The 13,038-nt window shown below is 43.2% G+C and overlaps 1 protein-coding gene across 3 annotated transcripts in view; it reads left to right on the top strand.

The window, feature by feature from the left end:
• The window catches only part of MOGAT1 (monoacylglycerol O-acyltransferase 1), a 55,363-nt gene extending 42,873 nt beyond the window's left edge, over positions 1–12,490 (top strand). For 2 of the 3 annotated variants that reach the window (XM_078854440.1, XM_073359950.2), the window contains 3 exons: positions 6,201–6,375; positions 9,646–9,845; positions 12,207–12,490. In XM_078854440.1, the coding sequence (XP_078710566.1) occupies positions 6,201–6,375; positions 9,646–9,845; positions 12,207–12,361 (530 nt within the window). In that variant the 3' untranslated portion in view covers positions 12,362–12,490. Of the gene's footprint in view, positions 1–6,200; positions 6,376–9,645; positions 9,846–12,206 lie in introns of those variants that run through there. The other variant, XM_078854441.1, reaches the window with a different exon arrangement.
• The last annotated feature ends 548 nt before the right edge of the window (positions 12,491–13,038 follow it).

The raw sequence follows: 13,038 nt of genomic DNA, 5'->3' as shown, positions 1-13,038 counted from the left end.
CTCGGGCATGTAGGAATGTTATCAGGAGGGCCAAATCGCACCTGGAGCTGCAGCTAGCCAGAGATGTCAAGAGTAACAAGAAGGGTTTCTTCAGGTATGTTGGCAACAAGAAGAAAGCCAAGGAATGTGTGGGCCCCTTACTGAATGAGGGAGGCAACCTAGTGACAGAGGATGTGGAAAAAGCTAATGTACTCAATGCTTTTTTTGCCTCTGTTTTCACTAACAAGGTCAGCTCCCTGACTGCTGCGCTGGGCATCACAAAATGCGGAAGAGATGGCCAGCCCTCTGTGGAGATAGAGGCGGTTAGGGACTATTTAGAAAAGCTGGACGTGCACAAGTCCATGGGGCCGGACGAGTTGCATCCGAGAGTGCTGAAGGAATTGGCGGCTGTGATTGCAGAGCCACTGGCCATTATCTTTGAAAACTCATGGCGAACCGGGGAAGTCCCGGATGACTGGAAAAAGGCTAATGTAGTGCCAATCTTTAAAAAAGGGAAGAAGGAAGATCCTGGGAACTACAGGCCAGTCAGCCTCACCTCAGTCCCTGGAAAAATCATGGAGCAGGTCCTCAAAGAATCAATCCTGAAGCACTTGCATGAGAGGAAAGTGATCAGGAACAGCCAGCATGGATTCACCAAGGGAAGGTCATGCCTGACTAATCTAATCGCCTTTTATGATGAGATTACTGGTTCTGTGGATGAAGGGAAAGCAGTGGATGTATTGTTTCTTGACTTTAGCAAAGCTTTTGACACGGTCTCCCATAGTATTCTTGTCAGCAAGTTAAGGAAGTATGGGCTGGATGAATGCACCATAAGGTGGGTAGAAAGCTGGCTAAATTGTCGGGCTCAACGGGTAGTGATCAATGGCTCCATGTCTAGTTGGCAGCCGGTATCAAGTGGAGTGCCCCAGGGGTCGGTCCTGGGGCCGGTTTTATTCAATATCTTCATAAATGATCTGGAGGATGGTGTGGATTGCACTCTCAGCAAATTTGCGGATGATACTAAACTGGGAGGAGTGGTAGATACGCTGGAGGGGAGGGATAGGATACAGAAGGACCTAGACCAATTGGAAGATTGGGCCAAAAGGAATCTGATGAGGTTCAATAAGGATAAGTGCAGGGTCCTGCACTTAGGACGGAAGAACCCAATGCACAGCTACAGACTAGGGACCGAATGGCTAGGCAGCAGTTCTGCAGAAAAGGACCTAGGGGTGACAGTGGACGAGAAGCTGGATATGAGTCAGCAGTGTGCCCTTGTTGCCAAGAAGGCCAATGGCATTTTGGGATGTATAAGTAGGGGCATAGCGAGCAGATCGAGGGATGTGATCGTTCCCCTCTATTCGACATTGGTGAGGCCTCATCTGGAGTACTGTGTCCAGTTTTGGGCCCCACACTTCAAGAAGGATGTGGATAAATTGGAGAGAGTCCAGCGAAGGGCAACAAAAATGATTAGGGGACTGGAACACATGAGTTATGAGGAGAGGCTGAGGGAGCTGGGATTGTTTAGCCTGCAGAAGAGAAGAATGAGGGGGGATTTGATAGCTGCTTTCAACTACCTGAAAGGGGGTTCCAAAGAGGATGGCTCTAGACTGTTCTCAATGGTAGCAGATGACAGAACGAGGAGTAATGGTCTCAAGTTGCAGTGGGGGAGGTTTAGATTGGATATTAGGAAAAACTTTTTCACTAAGAGGGTGGTGAAACACTGGAATGCGTTACCTAGGGAGGTGGTAGAATCTCCTTCCTTAGAGGTTTTTAAGGTCAGGCTTGACAAAGCCCTGGCTGGGATGATTTAACTGGGAATTGGTCCTGCTTTGAGCAGGGGGTTGGACTAGATGACCTTCTGGGGTCCCTTCCAACCCTGATATTCTATGATTCTATGAATACCATAATATTTCACATTATGTAGGAGCAGGACACTCACAACAAAAGAATTAACCAGTTGCCTACAGCTGCACATTCAGATCTGTTGCAAGTGGTTGCAAGTCCATTTACTTTAATGAGTTGCACTGGCTTACACAAGGTTCAGTTGACTTATCCCGACCCTTACTAAACTGAGTCATCTTTGCTCATGCAAAGTAATCCCCATTGTGGTCAATATAACTGCATGCGTAAGTAAGTGTAGCAGGATTGGGCACCTCCCACATATATTGATAAGTAAGGCCTGTAGGTCTATCTCACCTGCACAGGAAGAACTCACTACCACACCTAGAGTCTTTTTCCAGACACAGTTTTATTCTCCAAACGTACAATTTAGGCAGACATCAAACACAAGAGCTGTTCCTCAGCCCACCCTGGGCTATAGATTCCAAGGGCTTTTCTCCTTTGCCTCTCTCTCCTTTCTGTTTCAGGGCCTACTGTAGCAGCCTGTCTCCCTCCTCCAGGCCATCTACCTGGGAGATACTCTTCCTCAGGGTCTACTAGAGGAGCCAGCAGAGGTGAAAGTAAGCCGGTACGCCCCGGTGCGCTGTACTGGGGTGGATCGGCTTCCCCAGGCGCAATTTAAAGGGCCTGCAGCTTCCAGCAGCGGCTGGAGACCCCGGCCCTTTAAATTGCTGCCAGAGCCCTGGGGTAGCAGCGGCGGGGCTGGGGCAGCGATTTAAAGGGCCCAGGGCAGTAGCGGCAGCCGAGCCCTGGGCCCTTTAAATCGTCCCCGGAGCCCCACCGCCGCTTCCCCAGGGTTCCAGCAGGCTCTGGGGACGATTTAAAGGGCCCAGGGTTCTGGCCGCTGCTACCACCCCGGGCCCTTTAAACTGCTGCCAGAGCCCCCGGCTGCCACTGTTACCCAGGTGGGGGGAAGGGAGGGTAGGGGGAAGGAGGCACTTACCGGTACAGGGTGGGCCGGAGCTGGCTCTGACCCCCCCGCCCCGCCCCTTCCACCCAAGGCTCCACCCCTTTGGGGGGCCAGAGGTGACCCCAGCCCAGTACCGGTAGGTCCCTAGACTTACTTTCACCCCTGGGAGCCAGATAGCCTTCTGCAGCTTCCCCTAGTATCTGAGCTCTCAATGCAATCAATGGAGCTCTGCCTGGTCACAGAGGTTCATCTACAAGGATCAGATTGCAGGATGGGAGCGTAAAGCTTTTATTTATGGTGGGATCAATTTTTGAGTTGAAGGAGAAACTAGCTATGTTAGGTACTTGTATGGCCTCCCTATTATTACAATATCTGAGTACCTCACAGCCTTTGATGTATTTATCAGAGCTGTATTTATTAAGGAAAGATAACCTGCCTCACTCAGATTTTGCTATTTCTAAATTTGGGTTTGTTCCAATTCAGAATGGAAACCAAAAATTTCAAAACTTTCCTCAATAAGGGATGGAGCCCCAGCTCCAGGGCAGGCTGACCCAGAGCACTGGACTCTGGAAATGTGGGTTCTCCTGCAGCCTGCCACATTGACTACTGAGGAGGTGGGTTGGCAGAATGCAGACAGATTTCTGTCAGAACTCTGCCTGGTTTCCAGAGGAACTTCATCAAAATCAAACCGTCTCCGCAAAATGTTTTGATCTCGATGAATTGGCAAATTCTGACAAAAAATACCTTTTCATCAGAATTTTTCCAGTCAGCTCTAGTATTCCTCCTCAAAATCCTTCTGTGAGGTAGGGCAGTGTTGTTATCCCCATTTTACAGATGGGGAACTGAGGCATGAGAGGGCTAAAGTGACTTACCCGAGGAAGTCTCTGATGGAGCAAGTACTTGAGCCCAAGTGCTAGGCTAGGTGTTAACTACTGGACCATCCTTCCTCTCTGACAATTACTGAGCTTTCTCTATTATTTTCCCATGCCTACCCATGAGCTGTTTTACTCCTGTCCTAAGTACTGGTTACATGGGAAGAATAGGGCAGGTGGAGTTAAGTACAGTATTGTTTATTAAACAATGATACTATGTTCTGTGGTGTTGAAGAACAAGCTTGGAGATAGTTCCTGTCCCAAGAACATTCTAGTCCTACTCAGTACAAACATCATTCCAGTGAAGGACTTGATTACTTACCGGGGTCTGAAGGACTTCACTTACACTTTTGTTTTACGTGTAGTTACACCATAAACCCCAAGCTCTTTGGGGGAAGGAACTATCCTTTTTGTTGTTGTTCCATGTCTGCCCAGCACTTAGCACAATGGGGTCTTGGTCCATGACTAGAGCTCCTAGGTGTTACCACAATACAAATAGTAAATAATAGTAAAAGCGGGAGGAATGGAAGGAAGCATGAGCCTGCTTCTCCTCTCGCTACGGTGTAAATCATGAGTTATTTTATTTAAGTTCATGAAGTTATAGCAAGAAGGCAAAATGGCATAGTGGGAAGAGTGCTGTGTAGCCAGGAGACTTAGGTTCTATTCCTGGCTCTGACATTAACTCAGTGTGTGTGTCTTAAGGCTGGTGGTTCAACCTTGCTGTACTTCCGTTCACCCATTGCTAAAATCAGAATATCTGTAGGCTTTTTTGCTGAGATCTGCAGATGAAATGAACTAATTATTGTATGAGAGAAGAGAAACGGCTAATATGTAGTACAACATAATCTGAATGTACTTCCAATTATAATCATATGACATTGCAAAGGAATCACCTTCCACCAAGATATAATTTTTCAGTGGATTTTTGTTAAACTTGCACAGGTCAGGAATTGGTGGTAATGGAAACTGAGCATATCTGACCTGACAGAATGTTATTCATAATCTAAATATAGCTCAGTACAGAAGTGTTTCCACACGGCTTTGCCACTCTGACCCATAGGAACAATCCTTTTACTTTCTCGATGAGAAGTAATTTTGACATGCCCCAAAATTGTCAGTGTTGTAGAATAGTCTGAGTGATTTTTATAGACACACAGGTCTTAGAGCCACAGGGGACCATTATGACCATCTCATCTGATCCCCTGTATAATACAGGCCATAGAATTTCCCCCATTTCAAACAATGTAATAACTGCTGTGTACTCTGTGAGGACACAGCTGGAATATGGAAAAATCTGTACATTGAGCTCTCCTATCAGCATTTGAAGCACATTTAGTCAGTTAACTTATTCCTGGTCATATTTACAAGTCTCCCTGGAACATTAGTTAAACTTAATTCAGTGTCTGTTAGCAAGATATTTCTCTTAGTATGTAGCAACACAATTGCATTACTTTTCTCACATTATAACTTCCCTAATAGCAGAAAAGATGGGAAACAGCAGCTCAAGTTGGGGCCATTTGTTTATTTGAATCCAAAAGAAAAGGCATTCAGTGCCAGTTTAAAGAAGCACAGGCTGGATTTGATCCCTAGACTGTTCTTTAAAAAATATTACTCTAAGATAGTGTGGTTGCACAAAGCGCTAGTAAATATGCTGTGGGGAAGAATCCTGCGGGAGATTAGGTTAGGTTAGGCAAAGGTATGTTTTCCTTTCTAATTTCTGTAATGCTCAGTCTTCAAAGGGCCAGATTCAGTCCAAGTCTGTCATGGCTTCAGCTGATGTGAAGGTCCCATGCAGCAGAAAGTCAGCCATGGAAGAGGGGTTGGTTGTGTCAGCAGAGAAGAAGGGAAGGCCTCCTTTTGCCCGAGATGGGTTATATAGAGAATTAGTGAAGCCCACATAATGGGAAGTGCAGCCCAACTAATGGGATGGGCAGCACAGGCTTGGGAGGTGGCATGGCCAGGGTGCCTCAAGGAAAAGCTAATGAAGTAGTTTAAGAGAGCTGATTCTGCTCCTTATTACACTGTCATTCCATTGACTTCAGTTCTGGCACTATGGGTCCTAGTTTAGATTGCAACATCCTATATCCACCCTGCTCAAACTCCCAAATTCTCTTTTATTGTTTATATGCGCCTGCTTTTCAATTAACCCCTCCATCTGCCATGGCGTTAGCTTCAGCTTGTTGACTCTCTCCACATGATTCTGTAGTCTCGCATTTCTGAGAAGAAAATGCATTATTAGAATCATTGAGATGAGAAATGCCTGATTATTAAGAATTTGTATTTACATTGTGTGGACCCCTCCTCTCTGAAGATCTCACAATGTTCCAGCGTGGCAGGAAAACAGAATTTAGCATGAAGGGGAAAGAGGCACAGAAAACTTTGTCAAATACAAATTTGTTACAGAACCAGGATCAAATCCCATGTCTCTTGACTCCATCCTGGGCCTTAGCCATTCAAAATATTTTAAAACTATGTCTAGCTTCTCTTGGTGTTATACAAATGGTTTACTGATCCCCTATTACAAACGTTTGATCCTTAAGGACTGGTGTCAGCCTCCAAGAAGAGTTTGTCCCATGTGCTGAACAATGACAGAGGTGGAAACATTGCAGTGATTGTGATTGGAGGAGCAGAAGAGTCTTTGGATGCCTATCCCGGAAGTTTAACCCTGAATATCCTCAAGAGGAGAGGTTTTATTAAAATGGCTTTGAAAAATGGGTGGGTGTCCCATTAGCACTGTTGGCTGTGACTGCACTTCTTGCAGTGTTAATACAGCATAGAAACTGTGAATCTGACCATGTTATTTGTGCATTGACCTGGGATGCAGATGTCTAAAATAAGAGCCAGAACTGATGTACTTTGATTAAAACAGAATAGAGAAATAATACAGGGGCAGTTGTGAAATCCCTTTTCTTATCATTTCCAGAAATAATCCAACGGTCAGTGGCGGTTTTGGGACATCCTAATGATTTGACTGACTTGTTTTAAACCACAGCAGCAAACAAACTGTGACGCTCTATGTAGTAACATTTTGTAGTTCCTCAGGTTGTGTTGCTGAGTCACTCAGCCACACTATTTACTGGCTGTCCCATAGCAGTTCTGCTGACTCTACTGTTCCTGTACTTCTGAACACTACTGATTTTAAAGAGTATTTTTTCTCTTTGACTTGATTGTGATAACCCTTAGGCCCGGATTCAGCAAAGCGCAGAATTGTGTGCTTAAGTGTGTTGATGAATCGGGATGGATTTAAGCACACACTTAAGTGCTTTGGAGAAACAGAGCCATAATCCTGGGGAAAAAAGGGCATCTTTTTCCTTTAAAGATGACCCACAAAGTGGGGGAGGTAAAAACCAAGCATACAGATGCATTTCAGGCCTCCTTCATAAGTCTGTATAGTAGTAATATTAATAACTTGTTTAAGCAGAAGAAATCATCAAAAATAGAGACCAAGGTCTATCCTCCTACTCCAGTGGTTCTCAAACTGTGGGTCAGGAACCCAAAGTGGGTCTCGACCCCATTTTAATGGGGTTGCCAGGGCTGGCTTAGACTTGCTGGGGCCCAGGGCTGAAACTGAAGCCCAAGCCTCCTCACCTGCAGCCAAAGCTGAAGCCCCAGGGCTTCGGCCCTGGGTGTCGGGACTCAGGTTATGGGACCCTGCCTGGGGCTGAAGCACATGGGCTTTGTCTTTGGTCTCCCCTGCCTGGGGTAGTGGGGCTCAGGCTTTGACACACCCCCCCTCCTCCCGAGGGTGGCAGAGTTCGGGCGGGCTCAGTCTTCAGTCCCCTCTGCCAGGGTCATGTAGTAATTTTTGTTGTCAGAAGGGGGTCACGGTGCAATAAAGTTTGAGAACGCCTGTCCTACTCCTATATGAAGCTCCCATTTAAACCAAGCGCAGCTCTGTGTGATACAGTGTGGCTTTGTGTTCTTATTCACAATGGTGAGTTGTCCAAGGTCATTCACAATGGCGAGTTGCTACTATTTAACTGACACGCAGAACTTCAGGTAAGGAGCCAAATCCTGCTCCCCTTGTTCAACTGCTGTGGAGATCAAAGGGAGTCTTTCCATTTATTTCAGTGGGAGATGGATCAAGTCCCTTAAGCATTTCAGTAGTTCCATTCTCTCCAATGGGACTACTGGCAAGGACAGTTGATTCAAGGTCATACAAACGATGAATACAAAACAGAAAAATCATAATTACACAGCACAAGTAGAGAATAAACTAGTTTCTCCTGAGTTTCACAACCAAAACTCCATGTTACTTATTTCAGTGTATCAACCCTCTGTAGGAAGTCTTTCAGATGAAAACAAAAGCTAGTACATTCACAGGCACGTAGAGAAATGCCTTTGCACCACAAGGTTTTCCTGTTCATCATCTTTAGTGGTCTAACAAAAACTTGGCAGCCTATAAATCCACTCTGCTTACAGAGTCTTCAGATGTTTCTTTCAGTGGCAGCTGTATGATGCAGTACTGTCATTGCTGAGAAAGCCGCCTCAAAATTTTAGGCCAGGCAGACACCATTCGAGGGGCAAGGGGTGTGGGGTAGGGAAGGGTATTTCTTATGAATCCCAGAGTCTAAGAAGCCACATAAATAGTTATCTTAGTTCCACGCAAACAACTCATGACTATCCATTGTACATACCAGACAGCTGCATCCTTGATTCAGGAGGATTCATTTTCATTACTCTTATTAGCATACCCAACTGATGCATTCCAAGTTCTAAAATCTTCACCTTGAGTAATCTTGCTGCAAGACTGCCATTTTAACAGCCCAGCCAGGGCTATAAGTCTACTACTTCAAGAAGAATCTGAGGTTGGTTTATAGCAAGTCTCCCTCCAAGACAATAATGACCAAAGAACTGACATGATTTCAACTCTTTCTTGTTAAGGTGTAGTGTTTAGTTACTGAGGAAATACCTTGCTAGATACATAGCTACTATGTAACAGCAGAATTTAGCTCGTGTATAAACAAGCCTAATTTCTGTGAATTTTGCATTCACTGATATTAAGTGCTGAAAGATGTGGACATGTGCCATTCACCATAGAGAGATTGTCAAACGTGGTGTAAGATGAAAATGCTTACGAAACATATTGATTGCCTAGGATTTTAGTGCAAAAAAACTGAGAGCTGTTAAGCTTCTGGAGAGATCACTTAAGATTACTCTTTATTTTAATTTTATACAATAGTATTGTATTGGTTCCACACGCTTTCTAATAGCCACATACGTTTACCAGACTGACAGCTCAGCTGTAGTAGCCAGGGCTTTCAATAAAGGTTTCCCCTTTCACCCTGACAACAGCAGAACCATTGCAGTTCCGATGCTTAGGATGGGGTGGAATTTGGAGAGTTTTTGCAGGTGCTATATAACCCCTTTCAAGCCACAGATTCCCACTGAGGAGAAGACCAAGAATTCCTTATGATGTGGAGAGGCTGAGTTCAAAACTGAAACAGACTACTAGAGCAACTCCTGCAAACAGGATTCAGCCTCTAATGTTAAAAGATCAACACTGGGATTTTCACAGGCACTACATAGAGTTAGACACCCAACCCCCATTGAATGTCACCTATAAGGATAGAGAAGGTGCTATGAAACTACAGCAAACTCGGTGAAACTGTGATGGCCCAAATCCAACAGCTGTTTGTCACGAATAAGATTTTAGCAGTTGCCATAAAATCAGAAAAAAGGGATTCCTCTGTCTTTAATGGAAACCTTCACTTAGGTTTGCTGCGGTTTGAACGCTGTGCAGGAGGCGGTAGGTGGCTATGTTTTTTGTTTTTACTAAATATTGCGCCCCCTTCCAGCTGCACAAAGAAGCATTTCAGCTGCATTTCAGTGAAGAGTTGAATGCATAATGCAAATACTGATGAATTTTATAAGCATTGAGGAAATTACCTGCATTTATTAATCTGACTCATCATGCTGTAGATGTGAGTTGCAAGTCATGCTTCATTGAGCGCCCTGTGATTATTAATTCTGTTTACTTTACAGGGCTCACTTGGTTCCAATATTTTCTTTTGGTGAAAATGAACTGTTTAAGCAAGTTGCAAACCCCGAAGGATCGTGGCTCAGAACTTTACAGGAGAGACTGAGGAAGGCAGTGGGGTTTACTTTACCACTATTTCATGCTAGAGGAATATTTCAATACAGTTTTGGCTTGATGCCTTACAGGAAATCTATTCACACTGTTGGTAAGTTCCTTAGTGGTTTCTGTCATTCTTATGGGAATGTTTAAAATGTGTGATTTGTGGTTAAATCCAGTAACGGTGTTCCTTTACAAATCTGGTCTGCCAGAAAGAATTGGCTGCTGTGCATCTAACTCAAGCACATGAGGTTTGAAATAAATGTTTGTCTTTCCTAATGTCTTTATCCTGTTCTGTTGGCAGTGGGGAGGAGATAAAGGCAAAAGGCTTTATAAATAATTTATGCCAACTGGGCCACACTGTAATAAATGATTACAGTAGATTGAAACAGGAGGAGAGCTTTGACTGCATCAACCATGGGGTGGGGTGTAGGGGAGCACTGTTTACACAAGCCAAAGAGGGGAAGGGGAGCATCCCTCTGCTGTTTGCACTCCCCTGCACTTTAATCCCTGCCCAAATCCTTTCCTCAGCATGCAGCCCACCTGAGACGGCTGAGTGCTCAAGAATTCCTAAGGAAGTCAGGGAGATGTTCCAATCCATTGAAGAGCAGTGGAGCATCTCCATAGCCTTGCAGTTTCATCAGAAGATATTTAGCCCCTCATCCCTCTCTCTGGGCAAGTTTGGCAGCTAGATCCACAGGTCCCCACACCACCCACAGTAAAACACAGAAGTCAGCACACAGCACAGCTCCAGGTCAGGGAATGTGCCTCCTCCAGCTCCTGTAATCTCTGTTCTGCACCCTTCAGGTTCTTCCACATCTGCAGGATGCACGTGGCATGCAGGATTTGTAGCTCCATAGAATGGGTCTTTTTCTTTTAAAAAGAGTTTTTAATGGACAGATCATTAAATGTTTAATTGAAACATATATATATATATAAGGTGCTGACAGATCAAATTTGGGGGCATTTTTTTCAAAATTGGCCCAATTCTTCTCTCATCAAAGACAGTGTTGAACTGCTATGAACTTCAATGGAGTTAGGCCAATGCTGAATGCTTTTGAAAAATCCCACCCTTTAATCAAGGTCATGCTGCAAGCTACCCAAAGCCAAAGGTTGAAAACCTAGATATTTATCAGGTAAAGCCATTTTCTAGTACAATGGAATTCCGTCTTCATTCCAACACGCTAGTCAGTCTGTATTTCCCTGTGTCCTGTTCTGTCTGCCCATATAGTCTGGGGTGGGGTGGTGGGGAAATCGATTCATTCAAAAACCTGGACTTTTTATTTCAATGAAACTGAGGTTTATGTTCTTTAAAAATAAACCTATTTAAAATTAAACTTGTAGTTATGACAACCTATGTTGAGGCCAAAACTTACTGTTATCTATTCATTTAAATTTTAAAAAAAGGAAAAGAAAAAGAAAAAAAAAAGAAAGAAAGAAAAAAAGCAGTATGTTTGCTGCCAGGTTTGAAAGAAAATCAGACCGTTGCGCTGGTGGAAATCACTGGCTAATCACCTGGAACCAGAATTTGTTGAAGTGCTAAACTAGCTTAGGACAGCAGTATCCTTTTCTGCAGATATAGAGAAAATAAACTGAAATGAAGACTATACCCTACTTGTTTAGTGCAATGACTAGTTCATTCAAAGTTAAAAAATCAATTGGGAATTGAAAAAACAGTAAACTTGTTTTTCTCTTCCAGTGTATGAATAAAAACAAGGTGTGAGATGATGAAATCTACTAGTTCTAAAATCCTGAAGGATATAGTGACCCAAAACAATCAGTTCAATTCACTAACTACAGATAATAATTCCTCTGTTTAATTAGTTTTAAATGCAAAATATGTTTAGATTAACTTTTTTCTTATGTATCCAGCTCATTTGATGATTTTTATTTATGGAATAAAACTAACTTTAAAATGATGGTTTTGTGCATTTTTAATTGAATTTGAATTTCCATCCAAATAGAGCTCAAATCACAAGTAAAAAGTTATCCATTTAGTAAATGAGAAATGAATCATTCATCATTTTCTGACAATAAAAAATTAAAAGTTAAGGATCTGAACAATTGTAAGTTAAGCTATATAAATAAATGTGTAACTTCCTGGTTAGCAAAAAGAAGCATCAAATTTAGTGCAAAGGCTCTATTTATTTGCAGGTCAGCATGTTTCAATGGTTTCCAACCATTGAAAATCAACTTTTCTTGGGAAAATAACTAAAAAGTACAAGTGCAAAACAAGATTAAGATCAATTTAAATCAAGACTTCCTGCTTGCTGATTTAATGCTCAGTGAAATTCTAGCCCCATTGAAGTCAAAGGGAGTTCTGCTGGTGACTTCAGTGGACCCAGGATTTCATCAACCATCTGTAAAACAACAAAACTAAGCATCTGGCCAATATGAAAGAGTACTTTTATCTGCAGCAAATAGATGTCAGTGTAGCTAACGTCATTGCTATTTTGTTTGTTGTTTGCAGTGGGGAAACCTATCACTGTAAAACAGAATTTGAATCCTACTCTTGAAGAGATCGAGCAGCTGCATCAAACATACCTGCGAGAACTAAGTAAATTATTTGAAGAACACAAAGATAAATATGGGATACCAGACCATGAATCGCTCATCTTTAAATAACTGCAAATTCAGGATGTCCAGATGTAAGACAGTGGCCTTGTGATGAAACAAAACAGTTCTCAATTTGCAACCACTCTTCTATAAGAAAACTCTGTGTGTGTTTGATTAAATTGATAGAATTCCTTCCCATCTTCTTAGTCATGGAGAATCCTTCTTCATTTAGCGTCTGGTCCTGCAGACCTTCTCTGTGTGAGTGGTCCCTGTGGCTTAATCAGCACTGAAAATTGTAAGTACTTTTCCCACTAGTGGCTGAGCAGCTCTGCTGGTGCGAATGCTAGTGTAGACAGAACACAGGTGTCTTCACCATCATGTGGTCCAGCCCTAGTTTCAGAAGGTGGAGCTGCACTGGTGCTAGATCACCAGTGGGAAAAGTGTTAGTGTAGACAAGGCCCTTGACTGCAGCAACTTTGTTCCTATCTTTTACTCAACGAGTGTGTAAGTTAAGGTTAGGGGATTTACTAAACTTCTATTCGGTGTGACATTGAGTTGTTCTCTGAATACCAAGAAAAACACATGCTAATCTTCAGTAGAAATGAAGCTATGTATATAGAGCTTATGGCCATGAAGAACAGAACCTGAATATGCAAAACAATGGATAGTTTGAGGTTGCTGTCCAAAATGGGTAGGGTGACCAGACACCCCATTTTTAACGGGACAATCCGGTATTTAAGCCTTCT

Source organism: Lepidochelys kempii, chromosome 9, assembly GCF_965140285.1.
Source record: "Lepidochelys kempii isolate rLepKem1 chromosome 9, rLepKem1.hap1, whole genome shotgun sequence".
In the NCBI taxonomy this organism is placed as follows: Eukaryota; Metazoa; Chordata; order Testudines; family Cheloniidae; genus Lepidochelys; species Lepidochelys kempii.
This window is presented reverse-complemented; position numbering and strand designations above follow the sequence as displayed.